The 16036-nt window shown below is 40.2% G+C and overlaps 1 protein-coding gene across 9 annotated transcripts in view; it reads right to left on the reverse strand.

The window, feature by feature from the left end:
• Positions 1 to 16036, reverse strand: part of Bbs9 (Bardet-Biedl syndrome 9) — a 321391-nt gene that overhangs the window by 93608 nt on the left and 211747 nt on the right. The window contains exon 21 of one of the 9 annotated variants that reach the window (XM_048339491.1): positions 13126 to 13255. The exons of the other annotated variants lie outside the window; for them this stretch is intronic. Within the exon in view, the coding sequence (XP_048195448.1) occupies positions 13226 to 13255 (30 nt within the window). The 3' untranslated portion in view covers positions 13126 to 13225. Of the gene's footprint in view, positions 1 to 13125; positions 13256 to 16036 lie in introns of those variants that run through there. 9 annotated transcript variants of the gene reach the window in all.

Raw genomic sequence — 16036 nt, forward strand, 5'->3', positions numbered from 1 at the left:
TTGGGGTCATTAGGATGTGAAGTAGGAATATTAGGGTAATACATTATCCTTTCATTAAAGAGACAGGAATGGGTCAGATGCTGATGGCTCATGCCTGTAATTTGAGCTGCTCAGGAGGCTGAGATCTGAGGATTGATGATTGAAGCCAGCCCAGCAGGAAAGTCCATGAGACTCTTATCTCCAATTAACCAGCAAAAGCGGGGAAGTAGATCTATGGCTCAAGTGGTGGAGTGCTAGCCTTGAGCACAAAAGCTCAGGGACAGCACCCAGGCCCTGGGTTTACACCTCAAGACTGGCACAATAAAAACTTTATATTAAGGGGGGAGGGGGGAAGATGAAGCTGGCACTGATGGTTCAGGAGGCTGAGATCTGAAAATTGAGGTTCAAAACCAGCTCAGGTAGGAACGTCAGTAAGAATCTTATCTCCAATTAAGCTCCAAAAAAAGCAGGAAAGGGCACTGTGGTGCAAGTAGTACAGCACTAGCCTTGAGCAAAAATCTCAAGGACAGCATCCATGCCCTGAGTTCAAGCCCCATGGGTAAAAAGAGAGAAAGAGTGGACAGAGAGAGATGGAAAAAAAAACACCAAAAAACAAGAGAAGGGGGGTGGTGGCTTTCATCTCCTATTCTCCATGCTGGCCAGAAGGCAGTCCCTGATGGTTAACACAGTTCAGACCCACACATGATCAGGCCATCCTGTGAGGAGAGGCCCAAATTGTGGGGAGGGGTTAAAAAAGGGAAGGAAAAATGACCCCAATCTGGTCTCCTACAGCAAAAACCTAACTGTGAGTTGCCTGTTGCAAGTACAAAGAACATAGGCCTGGGTCTCAATGTCTGAGTCTAAGCTTTGGTGTTTCACCTCAGGCAAATCACTGTGCTTTTCCAGACAATTCTCTCTTTTTTCTAATATAAAAAAAATGTACCGAAGTATCACTAACTTGCCTCAAAGAGTGACTATGATGGCCAATTAAAACAATCTATTTCAATTCAGGCAGTATGAGACACACTATAAATGGTAGTTAACATTCTACTAGAGAACAAGGAATTTAACATCTCCAAATACTTTTCATTAATATTCTCCAAATTGAGGCCTACTGTTTAACTAATTTACAAAGAAAACGTCTGGAATCAGTAGCTTATCTGAAAAAAAACTAGCATCTGGAACAAATTACAGTTTAAGAAATAGGGAAGCCAATGGCTATGACTCTAATGAAACCTTGGTATATGTCTTCAAACCAAGAACACTACTTTAGAATACAGGCTTATTAGAAAACTGGGGTACAGGGGATACTCAACAGCCATGAGGCAAGCATCAAAGGAACTTTAATATCACAGAACTTTATAGAAAGAACTATGCTTTCTGTAACACTGGCAATGAATTTGGGTTTGTAAAATAAAACATTGTCACTGGCTCAGTACATGCACACTATGCAGAAAGAGGCAACGACACTACCTAACAAATCTTGTCTCCATGTGTGTTCTCACTAGAAGATATCGGTAATGAAGCATGTTTTCTTTGCAGGAGAGTGAAGTAGGAAGTAGGGAAAGGTTCCCCCTAAGAACTTCCCTTTTCTATCTGAATGGCTGGCAGAGCTAGCCCTGTTGGCAATAGGCTCAAGGGTATGAGGGGCAGAGGGGCAGGGAACAGCAACTGTCAAAACAACAGCAAAAGCCATAATAAGAAGAATTTGAGTGAGGAAAGAACAGAATCTCTGTCTTCAAAACCTTCATGGATGAAATTAACCTATGCCTTAAAAATCCACACATCCAGAGTTAAAACAGGGTATCTCCAGATGTAAAAACAGGAAATGGAAAAGGATCAGTTATTCACTTTAAAAAGTGAATCTTCACAGGACTCCTAAGTGTAAGTGTTTAGTAACTCTCTCAGGGCAAGACAAAATGAATTCACTGTAAACAAAGCTCCTTCTTCAGTGGCTCTTCCTCTGCAGTACAACTGTGACACAACTCTGACTTACATGTCCTCACCAGCAAACTCTCCACCAGCACCTCTTCTCCCAGGAGTGGCTCCCAGCCCTCACACACAGGAGGAAGCTTGGGATAGCCACTTGAATACTACGGATTTGAAGAGCTGTGACAGTATCTTTATTCCAAGACAGTAAGCTGAAAAACAAATTGAGTCTACATAGTTTAAAATGAGGACAAATCTGATTTTGACTCTACTTTGGCAAAATGAACTAAATTGTGTCCTTGAGTTTTGGAGAAGACAGAGGCTTCCTTGGTTGCCCTTTCCTGCCTCATTCCCCAAAAGAACATTTAAAAAAATGATTGATTTCTAAAGTTAGGAAATCGGGCATCGGCCCACCATTGTGTGGTCGTAAGAATTACACCCAACTACCCATGAGTCATCAGGCACTGGATTCAATCAATGAGTGAATTCATCTTTTTTCCTCTTTGACGAAGATGACTGGCTATCTATTCTGCAGTAAAGGACTGGCAAAATGAAATGGGCAGTTTGGGTGACGTGAGTCAATGGACTTCTTAAGCTTCACACCTAATCAACAATTTAGTTCACTGGAATGTATCAATGACTCTGATCATATCTTCCACTGTTGGCAAGCTGTTGTTCACCACATCACATTCACATCACACAAGGTCTACCTTATAAAGACTGAGAGGAAAAAATCCTTTTTGTCCCCAGTGTCAGGCAATGTCAATCCACTCATGAAAAACAAAACAATAACACCAATATAAAAGCAAACACACAACAACAAACTATAAGAAAAAAAAATCACATGCCCAAGCATACAGAATCTTTCAAATGGCTATGATTCCTACTTTTCATTTACTGCAAAGTAGTCTTATCTGTGACCATTATCCAGCTATGTGAAAATATTATAAATTTTCTTTTTCCTAGATTTTTGAATGAGGCTTGTTGAGAAATTTATTTATTTATTTTTTGGTCTCTCCTGAGACTTGAACACAGGGCCGGGCACTGTCTCTGAGCCTCTTTGTGCACAAGGCTACTATTTAAACCACAGCACCACTTCTAAATTTTTCTGAGTAGTTTATTGGGAGATAAGAGTCTCATGGACTTTTCTCTGGGCTGGCTTCAAACCATAATCCTCAGGCTTCAGCCTCCTGAGTAGCTAGGATTACAGGCATAAGTCAGCAGCACCCAGCTAAAGTTTAACTTTTTTGGTATATTTTCCTGAATAATACTGGAGTTCTTTACTGATTAGCAGGCAGAACTACTTGCTGAATATAATTGTCTCATGCCAGGCTGACCATAATAAAAATTAACTAAATTTGGCTGAATTAATATTTTAAAGTATTTTGATCTCAAGTCACATTGTAGAACTTTTTGTCCACATGATCTTCATACTAATGACAAATACTCCTGATACTATTTCTCAAAAAAAAATTTTTTTTCCTTTGAAACTTTAATGATAACATTCAGTATAAGTGTTAAACTACCAGCCAAATGTGGTGATTCATTGCCTGTAATCCCGGCTGTGGAGGAGACTGTAGATAGGAGAATTGTGGTCAGAGGGCAGCCCTGGGCAAAACCACAATTTCTCTTTACAGAGTATATTAATAAAGTTAAGTAAAGCCAAAAAAAAAAAAAAAAAAGGATGGAAGGTGTGGCTCACATGGTAGAGTATCTGCCCAATAAGTATAGGCCCTGAGTTCCAAGAAAGATGCTACCACTTTCCACCTTGGGCCAGGTCCTTCAAGGTAACTACTTCTTTTCATTAAGCAGATTAGTTAAATATCTTATAACTGTGACAGAATTAATGCAAGGAAATTGTATGAAGGAAAGATTTGATTTGGCCCATGGTTTCAGAGGATTCGGTCAATCCATGTTTACTGGACTTCACGAGACTGGCAGAGCATCACAGGGGTGGCAATGAGAGGAGGAGTTCTTTTCCCTCAAGGTGGACAGTAAGCAGGGGGGAAGACTCAGGAGCAGGTATAATCATCAAAGAACAATCTCAAAATAGCCCACCAGCTGCAGGTCAGGCTTCAACATGGGAGACTGGTAGAACTTCACATTCAAACTATAACATGAATCTAGGAATGTTCTGCTCTGGTCAGGACCATTGATTAAATATGTCAGTCTGTTTTAAAGCTATTTCCCAGGGGGGGAAAATAAATAAATGTGCATAGAATTGATGAGCTCTTCGATCTATGAAATTAAATATGTAAAACTGCTCTCCTTTTTATTATGATCCACAGTCTCGTTTACTAATGTACTCTTAAAGTAGGGATAAATAACATTGTTTATCCAAAGGAATTAAGTAGCATTCCCATTGCATAACAGTTGACCTGACCCTCTGAAAACCACGGAAGTACCACAGCTTCACATCAATGTCTGCCACAGTCTACAGACCCTGGAAAGATATAGCTTTAGCAGTATATAATTTCAGTTGAGCTGGAAGTATGTGGTTACTCACATAGTTTCAGCATACAAATTTAAGGCTAACTTTTAAATAGAAAGAAATGTCATCTAAAATTAGTAATTGGGGAAGGAAAAGGCCAGCATAATTAGAAGTTCTAAAATTTACTACTCAACATGTTATTTCCAGGATATCCCTTTTTGTCTCAATTATACAACTGCATTTCCTATTTTGAGCTACCCTTCATGATCTCTCACCTAGGTTATTAGTCACACCTACAAATCAGGCTACCACAGCTTTAGGAAACAGAGATGGTTTTATAACCAAGAAACCAGCCACAATGGATGCACAAGCAGCTGTGAGGGCCATTTTCTCTGTTCAGGCAACAGAGTTTTCAATCAGGAGGAAAATCTTCCCTCTGCCATTTACAAAACACCCGAACTCGACTGACATTGTCTCCATTTTCAGAGTTCTTTAAAATAAATCAAATTTTCCAGTTCCTTTAAGAGCATGTAAGATTGGAGCAGGTTTTTTATTTTAAAGAATATTGAATCTTATAATAGAAAAATCACAATTCTGTGCCAGCCTCTACTTATTTCAGTTGTTGCCTGACCTGACATAGCTCACTATCAGTGGTAACTTTAGCTGCTGTTCACACATTTATATAACAGTTAAAGAGGGTGGAATCAAGAAACCAATTTTCCCATGAGAAATGTCCTAAGCTACAGGATATATTTATCTCCCAGCTTTGTTATTAATTACCAGCTGGCTCCAAATCCTGACATATACTCAATTCATGGTTCTACTTTGTCCCATTCATTAAGAACCCAAGTCCTTTTGATACTGCCTTCAAAATATCTCCCCATACTTACATTTCTGTCTCTGTTCCAATCAACAGTGTCCAAGTTACTAAAGTGGACTCAGTTTTGTTTTTTGTTTTCATGATTGCATCAGTTATTCAGGGGGAGTTATATTAATTTTAAAAGAAGAGAAAACAATCATTCATATTACACACCATCCTCAGAAACCTAGCTACTAGTATTTTGGGAAACATCTTTTCAGATAATTTTCTCTGAGATTACCTATGTACACAGACATGGATGATATAGATAGAGACAGGTACAGATATATCAACTTATATGAAGGTAATACATTTTAGATGTTTGAAAGACTGATTTTTGTCATACAACACTGTACAATAAACAACAAACCACATGCCTTAATTCTATAATGTGTACTTATGTTTCCCAACCTGTTCCTATCCTGACTTTATAGAAAAATACATGCTGAAATTCTATATATCATTCTACATATCTGTGCTATGCAATGATTCAATAACAACACACATTTAAGTGAGAAATGAGAATGTGGATATGACGAGCAATACTTGCTTCAAATAAGCATTTAGAAACTTCTTCGTAAGAATTGTCTACAGCTATTCTTCCTCTGAAGCCTTTTCTGCTGAGACTTCTCTCTACAAGAAGTCATTGTAATTTCTCCTGCTGAGGTTAGCTATGTGTAAATGACACTCAACCAGCCTGACACTCAATGATCTGAAGCTCCTCAAAAAGATACAACTATCTGCTGCCTTCCTAAGCATAACCCTACACATAGCTGGTTTTGTTCCTTGCTGCTTTGACCTCCAATAAAAGGATGGAAGAGTATCATCTTCAGTTACATATAAATTATGTCTGAGGAAAATAGGAACACCTTATTTCAGTATTTCAAAAAACATTCATGTAAACTTTTCTCTTCTTTGCCATTTGGAAGATACACATTAACTGCTCTAACAACAAAGCAAGATTTGTAAATAAAAGTTCATAAACAGAAAGCAAAATATTTGGCTTAAATATGTAAATCCTGTTCTATATGTAGAATGAAAAGAAAAAATCTGGAACCACCTCGCAAATACAAGAAAAATACAAATAAATTGCTAATGAGTAGTCCTCAATGTTTCAACAAGGCCAGAGAGTCAACAAGAACATTTTTCATAGATAGGTATCAGTGGCTATGCCTTTAATCCTAGCTACTCAGGAGGCTGAGTTCAAAGTCAGCCTATAGAAAAGTTCATGAGACTCCATCTCTAAAATAATCAGCAAAATGCAGGACTGGAGATGTGGCTCAAGTGGTAGGGTCAAGCCAAGCAAGCCCCTGGCTCTGAGTTCAAACTCGGGTACTGCAAAAGGAAAATAAGTAAAAACAAAAACAAAAAAAAACAAAAAAAACCCACCTTTCATTCTGAAATAAAATGACTCCTCATAGGATTTTGTTTATGTGTTTCCCTTAATGAAATTTCAATATTTTACAATTTTCCCAGTTAGGTTCAACTTGATTGTACCTTGTATCAGTTGTTAACAGTATTCTAGAAGAAATGTAGGAAATATCAGGACCATGCCAATCCCACAACTAGAAAACCCCAAATATAACCCAAATGGATAACAACATTACAAATAGTGCATGTTTCTAAACCCTAACTTTTTCTTTTGCAACCTAAACCGAAGAGTGGGTCTCAGAGGTCCTTAAATCCCCTGACACTGAAACATTTTACATGTTTTTATGAAGTTTTCTAGAGGAAAGGCCCCAAAGTTTTCAGAATCCCATTGGAATCTCTAACCTCTACACCAAGGTTCATGACAGTAGCTTAACACTCTCCTCTCATCCCCTCCATCATAATTATTGGTTCCCATCCATTGTTATTTCACAGACCTAGAATTTCTAGCAATCAAGAAAACCTACCTGCTGTCTTGAAACAAGAGCTGTGGGAGATGTCCTGAGGATTACAAAAGAAAGTCCCTTCTCCGTGACTCCCTCTCCAGGCCTCACAGGCCAGTTCTCCTTGTTTATCAGGGCCACAGCCTCACTGGTACAGATGGCACAGCTAACAACCTAAATGGGGACACCAGGGAGTCCCTATGACCTACTTGACCTACTTTGTGTCTACTGATTCACTCAAGTAGCCATATGGCAAGGTTTCTCCCAGACAAGTCTTGAAATAAAACACACAAATCTAATAAAGTGAGCATCAACTCGAGAGAACAGGGCATTCCATTCTTACAGCATGTCCAGTCTCACACCATTCTATGTAACTAACGCCTAGTCAGCATCTGGCTCTAACTCAAAGAATGGCCTATAGAATGAGATGTAAATGTAAATACACCTCAAAGCTAATCTATCCCTTTAAACTTGCACAATACTAATTAATGCTAAAATCCATAACTAACGAGCATAATCCTAATAAAGTAAATCTTTCTCTTTTTAAATTTTTTATTTCAACTTTAATTTGGGACAGTATGCTTGACTAATTTACCAGACAACAGAAAAGCTGAGCAGAACACAGCAAGAAAACATGATTCCCATATCTCACACTACCAGCTTCCATGTTCCTTCAGCCTCTGTAAGATGCTTAGGCTAGTAAGTGAATGGAAAGTCAAAGTTTCTTATGATCATTTTTTACAATGAATAATTAATGATTTATACTTCCTGGCTTCCTTCCCCCCATTTCTTCTTGAAGATTTCCTTTTCAAAAACAGAACAGACACACACATACAAAACAGCCTTAACGAGAGAGGGGGCAACACTGTTAGACAAGAAATGTACTCATTACCTTACTTATGTAACTGCAACCCCTCTGTACATCACCTTTACAATAAAATTAAATTTAAAAAAAAATCACAGCCCTATAAATTCTACATGGTGCCTCCTGCGACTCCGGACATCTGTGCTACCTTCCAGCCCTGTTCAAATAACTTGTGGTCACCAACCCATGCTCTAATGAATTAGCTAGCGCCCTCCAAGAAGCACAGTGCTTCCACTCCAGACTAAAAGGCCCACTGTCAGCAGTGTATCTAAGGTGAGAAACTGATTTGCATAGTGCTTACTCATTCACCTTGAATCTGAGCCAGTGACTGTCCCAGGCCAACCAAATCTCTGCATTTGGGAGTGTTTCCTACTTTACTGAAAATTTGTCTTGATGTTCATGAAACTTTATAGTTTTTTGTTTGTTTTTTTCCAGAGTTGAGGACTGAACTCCGGGCCTTGGGCTCTCCAGGCAGGTGCTCTTCCACTGAGCTAAATCCCCAGCCCCTTCATAAAATTTTAATTTAAAAAATACTTCTGCTAGGCCTGGTGGGACGTACCTATAGTCCCAGCTAGTGAGGATTCCAGTTTGAGGGCAGCCCAGGCAAAAAGTTAGTGAGGCCTGATCAACTCAACCAACAAGCCAGGAAGGCAGCATGTTCTATATTCCCAGCTATGCAGAAGATAGATAGATCTTGGTCCAAAGCTCACTTTAGACAAAAACACAAAAAACACAAGGGTGAGGACTACTCTATTTTAGATACTAAGCTGTATGTGTGTGTATTTGCAAACATGAGGAAAAAAAGCCAGACTAAGAGGCAAAACATATACCCCAAAGATAAATGAGATAAGAAATGGAGAGGGAAGGGTTGACACTGTCCAAAAAGAAATGTACTCATTAGGTGTACTCATTACCTTTAGCCCCTCTGCATATTACGTTTATAGTAAATAAATAAATTAAATAAATAAATAAATAAATAAATAAATAAAATGGTAGAGGGAAAAGAAATGGAAAGAATTTGAGGTTCTTTCACTATGAGACTGTATTATCTGAGTAATTAAAATAAAATTTAAAATGCAAGCAAAAGGACTACACAGAAAACCAAGGGGTAGAGATGTCAACCAAATAATGTGTTTTTGAACTGCCTTAAGTCTATGTTTTAATGAATGTTTGGATCCATGGTCCATACAAACTCTAAAGTCAAACAATTCTGGTGTGAAGCAAATTAAATTTTCATCTAAGAATTGCGAAGCATGATTAGTTCCTTTCCCTTCACTAGCATGCCACGTTAGCAGCAACGTAATCATTAGTCTCCCCTTAAGAGTGCACAGCAGGGCTGGGGATATAGCCTAGTGGCAAGAGTGCCTGCCTCGGATACACGAGGCCCTAGGTTCCATTCCCCAGCACCACATATACAGAAAACGGCCAGAAGCAGCGCTGTGGCTCAAGTGGCAGAGTGCTAGCCTTGAGCGGGAAGAAGCCAGGGACAGTGCTCAGGCCCTGAGTCCAAGGCCCAGGACTGGCCAAAAAAAAAAAAAAAAAAAAAAGAGTGCACAGCAGGGGCTGGGGATATGGCCTAGTGGCGAGAGAGCTTGCCTCGTATACATGAGGCCCTGGGTTCGATTCCCCAGCACCACATATACAGAAAACGGCCAGAAGTGGTGCTGTGGCTCAAGTGGCAGAGTGCTAGCCTTGAGCAAAAAGGAAGCCAGGGACAGTGCTCAGGCCCTGAGTCCAAGGCCAAAAAAAAAGTGCACAGCAGAAGCTCACTACACTTGCAATCATCTTCTCGAAGAAATCAACAGCAACCAAAGGGAACACAACTTGAATTGATGCACCCAATCCAAATGGAGACTTACAATCTGCAAAATGTAATCTAATTTCCCACAGAAGATAATGCAGCTTGTAGATACTGACATAATGTACCTAGTATTGTGTTAGGTTTTAGAGGCAAAAAGAAATAAGTCACAAGCCCCTGCCTTTACGTAGCTTCTGTGTGATGTGAAAAAAAAACATACACATAATTTTAAGAAGAGGAGTCCCGAAACAGAAGTTTGCAGTTATGAAAACATAGAGAGACAGGACCTACGAGGTCAGAATGAAAGTCATGTTCAAGGAAAGAGTAAGGGAACTATAATTTGCCATACAAATACAAGAAGTATTCCAAACTACACTTGGAAAAACTAGCGTTTAAATATATTGGACACACATGACTATAAATTTGTGTAGCAAATTAATTTGGATAGAATTATTTAAAGTGTGGTAGTCTGTGGGCAACCTATTTTGATTCATAAAACACTATTCTTCTGCAGTTCACTACACATGGAGGTTTATCTTCATTTGATTCTTAGTGTACACCTAGCAGGAGAAGACTATAATCTTTCAAGAGGAACATTCCAAGAATGGTTCCAATATTGTGAATGATTAAGTCTTCCCTTGTGCAAAAAAGGTGCATCCCAGACTAGCACTTACTTAGCAAGGCCAGTGTGGCTCTAACTTGGCCAGCTCAGGGTCTTGACACAGGCAGAGCCCAGAACACCCTGAAAGCTGGAGGTAGACCTATTCTTATCTCAACCCAGTCATCAGAGACAATAGCTCTGGGGCGAACCATATCATGACTAACCAGGCTGTATGGTCATAGTCACCAGCCTAATTTACAATGGTTATTTTATGGGGCAAATCCACAAACAAGTTCATATGTCTGCTACAAATAAGGATGGTTTAGAGAACAGGGGTCATGTGAGGACCCACCAGCCTCAGTATGGAGAAGAAATCATTTGGTCTAAACAGTCCCACTAACTTCAGCTGTGAACTCTGTCAGTATATCCTGAAGTTGCCTTTTTGCTAAAGAATCTAGTGAGCAGTTAACATCACACCCTCTTCAGATTATATCTGAGGGGTCACCCGTGAGAGGTTCTCCAGCTTCAAATTTACTTAATACATTTGGTTTATTTACTAGAATTAGACCCAGAATCTTCTCTGAGAAATATTTTCTCAAGAACTGCTTAAGAAATCAGTGCAACACTATTTATTTTCTGGAAAACGATCCTTCTTATGAGTTCTGTCTAGCTATTATCCACTATAATATCAAAAATAAATAAAATCCTCTGTGATCAAGGTCTAGGCCTTTCTCAAAGATTCTCATCTGCTCCTCACCAATTTTTTTCCCCTCAAATGTAATAAACTCACCTGGACATCTGCACCATGCCTATTGCTCTGAAGGAATACAAACATCACTCCTGCAGGACTCATTGTTTATCATTGAGCAATCACTCCTAACCCTCTTGCCTACCTTCAGTCATTTTCAGTCACAGCCTACAGTTGAAATGAATAAATGTCCTTCTAGATTGTACTATGAGTCAAAAGGCCCTAGAGGAAAGTGAGATTTTATCCTCAGAGACACCTAGGAGAGCAATCCCTGTTGGGTGATTTTAGGTACTTGTGGCCAGAGGTGATCTGGCCTGGCAGAAGTCCTCCCCCTGAGCCACCATTACCAGTCTGCTATACCAGCTGTGCCAAACCCTGGCTTCCCACAAAATCGGCTCCACTGACCTGGTGGTGGATCATGGTTTTGAAAATTCCACTTCAACTGGAAATTTTCTAAAATGGCCCTAGAGCCCTGCCACTCTGACAAGCAGCATTAACAAATTTGGATGAAATCCCTGTCAACCAGCTGCCTCTGATTTACTGTCCCTGGGCACAGTCTCCAGCTCGGCTGCAGAGGCCTCTGCAGCCAGGATGGCCAATGCCTGTGGGCAATGTGGCTTGGTGGGAAGCAGTGTAGCCTAGGGAAGGGGAGTTAGGCCAGCTGTGTGTCACTAATGAGAATGCCCTTAGCAGTCTTGGGCCCCGGCTGCTACTAGTTGGTTATTCTGCCTTTGTTTGAAAAGGCTGTAAGTCACCACCCCATGGTTATTCTGTCTGTGTTTGAAAAGGCTGTAAGTCACCACCCCATCTTCAGGGATCTCACAGTAAACCAATCTGCCATCCAATTTGCCATTCTTCATGCTGCTGACAAATCCTAAATACAGTACCACATTTGGGCTAATGTTTTACAAACATCTCCACTAGTTTCTGTACAAGTAAATAGGTAACAGTTTTAGAACAAATGAGAGCTCACATTTCTAGCTTTACCTTACTTCCTTACCAGTGTGAAAGATAGATGAAACAGAAAGAAACCTGGTAAGTCAATAATTAAGTAGTAAATAGCTACTGGAACAACTGATGCTGAGGAGAAACACTTTTTACTAACAGAGAATACAAATGTCAGATGACTTCACCTTTGAAGATGAGAACTGGTCCATGAATGAACCACAGGACAATGACAACCTGTGCCAGTATGTGACATGATGGCATTATAGAAGTTTCTAGGAATCATTAGAGCTGATGTTTGTCAGCTGTTGAAAAGCCTCCCCACACCCACCATCCCCTCATTGAAGCCTCTGTCCCTAGGAGCCCTTTTCCATGTCCTTGTGGCTGCACAGCTACCACAGAAGACAGCTGGACCAAGGGTTCTCCTGATTACTCATGTGTCGCTTTGTGACAATTGTGATGTCCTTCAAAATCCTTCTAAGATAGGGCTTCCCAGAACCTGGACAAGCACATACTCACTGCCACAGAGTGGCTCCCCTCAGTGTCCAACCTTCCAAGGTCTGCTTGGCTAAGGTAGAATCCCACACTGTTTAGCAAAGACTGAATTCATCATTGAGTGCTAACAGTGTACTGATCAATACAGGAAAAGAACTGGCTATTTTCATTGAAAAAGAGCAAGATGATCTACATGAGTACAATAAATGGTTGGATAAAAGCCAAGATTGGGATTTACACTAGGATGGGGCTCTAGAGAGTTTGGATATTGGTGGAACAGGACTATCTTAGTGTGTTGCAAGTTACTTGAGGTAGAACTTGTAAACCTGCCTCAAGGTTACACGGATATGATGACTCAGCTGAGGCCCAGACTTTGGGATGTGCAGGCCCAAAGCCCTCAGAGACTACAGTGAGAGAAGCCTAGCTTGCTCCATTTCCATTTACCCCTCACTGAGAAAGTCTGCAAGTGACTTTTTAAAACCTAGGTTCTAATTTTCCACAATAAAAATAATTGTTTTTAATAGCTGGGAAAGCTACAGGAGTAACACTTTGGCTTTGCATAATTTCACAAAAATAAGATTTCAAGTAAACCTCACATTTTCATAGTTTGTTAAACTGTCCAGGTATTTCCCAGTTTGTTATCAGCCTCACTTTGCATCTTAGTTGAGAAACTCTCCCCTTATTATTTCTCTATTAGATCTCAGTTAGTTGAGTAATGACATCTCTTCTGTCTGCTAAGAAATGACACTGTGATATTAATATTGAGTGGAAAAATAGTTGAGAAAAATCTTGTCAAAAATATCCAGGGATATCTGCATATACTGTGCGTGCTAATGTGCCTTTCTTACCAGCTAAGAGAAAAAAGACACTGTGTCCTAGAAAAAGTAGCCTTTTTCTTCTTTTTTAATTGTACTCAGAGCCTTACATTTGTGAGGCAGGTGCTCTATCTCACACCATGCCTCAACCTTTAGTTATTTTTGAGTTTTGAGATAAGGTCTCACTTCTTGCCCAAGCATGCACCTGGCCTGTGATTCGCCTATTTTAGGAATGATGGTAGATGCATCCCACCATGCCCAGCTTCTTCCTCTGAGATGGAATATCGTGGAATTTTCTGCCCAGTGCTGGCATCAAACTCCCATTGTCCTATTCTCAGCCACACAAGCAGCTGGATTATAGGTGTGAGCCACTGGTATGCAGCTAAGCAGCCTGTCTCTTATCTCATCCACTTGGTGCAAATGGACCACTTACCCACTCTGGGCTACAGTCCCTCCATGATGCCTGGGTTCCATCAATGAATCAACAATGGCAGGGGCCATGTCAGTACTACTTATCAATGCACAATCCATCTATTTCACTGTGACAACCACCACCAAAGCAGCTATCTTCTCAAAAAAAGCAATCTCTGAACTCAAATGGAATGTGTTTAACACTGTGCAATGGGTTTGGTCTCACTGTGGCTTATACACTAGACAGACCAGTTTTCAACATGAGCTTGGGCTGGTGACAACCCAATCCAACTCACTGTATACACACTGCCACAAATGTAAGGCTCTCCTCTCCCTTAGCTGCCTAGCTATTTTCCATTTTCCACCTCCCACTGTCTGCTTCAGAATGGAAGAATACACATAATCTGCTTTTAACAATGCTTTCCCCTTTGAAACTGAATGAGGAACATTAGCTCACAGGGCATTTGGGTGAGGTCTCAGCGAAGTGATAGACAAGACCTTTCTTTAGCCTGGGCTGGACAATGTAGTGGCTAACTCCAGAAAGAGATTTTAGCCCAGAATGTAGACAGCTTCTCTGTCATTTGCTTCCTTTCTCTCCACAGAGGCAGCCTCATTTCCTCTTCATCGCTGCTTCACCTTGTCCGTGATTGCTAGGATCTTATACTTTATACATTACAAGGTTTACTTCCTTAGTTATTATATCAGCACAGAAATGTATATTATTCATTCCTGGTTCTATTTCTCAAATTCTGCCACCCAAGAGTGTAAATGTTATAAGCAAATGTTTATGCACATACCTAAGAACCCCAGAAATGGAAGCAAACAGATCTTTTATTCTATTGGCTGAGTTAGCCTTCAATACTAATTGGCTGAAAAATGGCCCAAGTTTCTCAAAAATGGGCCTGAATGAAGAACTATGAGAGACAAGAAGATTTAGAACATTCTGACATGTGAGTTCAGTCTGGGATGTCACATCCAGTGAGATTAAGAGATCTGAGGAATCATGAGTGATTCATAATAGAGAAATGGCAATGGTATCATGAAGCCGCAGTCATTGGTCTGTGGCATGAGAAGTCAGAAATCTCACAATGGCCCAAGCCTATGTATGTGACACTCCATGGGCATAAGGATATAAACTGATGCAAACTGATGGGAAAAGCTGCTAATGGATACTGTCACCCTAGCTGCCTGTAATTAATTAAGTAAAAAAGAAGTCTATACCATGATTTCAGCTATATGAAGGATTGATACTTTAACAAAAATGTTAGCAAACAAGAGAGTCAGGCTGTAGAAAGAGAAGTGGAGGTAGAGAGAGCTTGTAGAAAGGATGATGATGAACTCTATCTGAAAGCAGCATTTAGCATTCAAAGCCATCACTCCAGAGAGCTTTCCATTTCTGTAGGAAAATCCTATTATAAGCCCTAATTGAGAACAGGAGATGAACACATTATGTCAACAGCACAAGTACAGAGTGGTTAGAATAGTGCAGTAGGCACAGGCTTTGAACCATGGCACAGCTATGTGGGAGATGAAGGAGGGTACTCAGTGGGGAGCACAGGGGGATAGGACACACACTGAATCAAAGTACAAGAAATACACAAAGTGCAAGAACTAACAAACTCATTTCCTTAAACTCGTAATAGGAAAGAAGGCTTGGACTGAAGTTTAGGATCTTGTGTAGCCCATAGAAATTACAAAGAAAATGTAATCTCTGATGACTTTTAAATAGAGCTGGAAAATGGTAGACAAAGGGAAGACACATATTATCCTGGGTTAGTAAACAAAGTAAAATGATGAAGCGTCTTGCTGATGCAAGTAACTGAGCAAACAGCCCTGCAATGCTGCAAGGAACTCTTCCGGAAAACAATCGAGCCCATCTCTTTTGAACAAAGTCCTTGACATCTTCAACCACAGCCTCCACTCCCAATGCAAAACAGACCCTGTTAAAGGTCAGCAGCCGAGTGTCTGTCATGCAAGATCATAAGGAGGAGTTTGGCTGCATAATAGTGAGAAAGCTTGAGCAGGTGGGTGGGGTAGGGATGCAATTGCAGGGTGAAATTACAGAAATCTTGGAAGCTGTACCAGAGTTAGGTCCACCCTTGACCTCTGCCCTCTGACACAGCCTACACCAAGCTTCCTGTACTGAGGCAGAACATCGGACAGCCCCAAGTCCAAAACAATAACTTTCTCATTTTAAAGTGTAAAAATATATAAACATTTGCACATCTAAAAAGAGAAGATACTACAAGATTTGTCAGGCTTACTGAAAAACACACAGCATATAATCTA

Source organism: Perognathus longimembris, chromosome 2 (genome assembly GCF_023159225.1).
Source record: "Perognathus longimembris pacificus isolate PPM17 chromosome 2, ASM2315922v1, whole genome shotgun sequence".
NCBI classification, from domain to species: domain Eukaryota; kingdom Metazoa; phylum Chordata; class Mammalia; order Rodentia; family Heteromyidae; genus Perognathus; species Perognathus longimembris.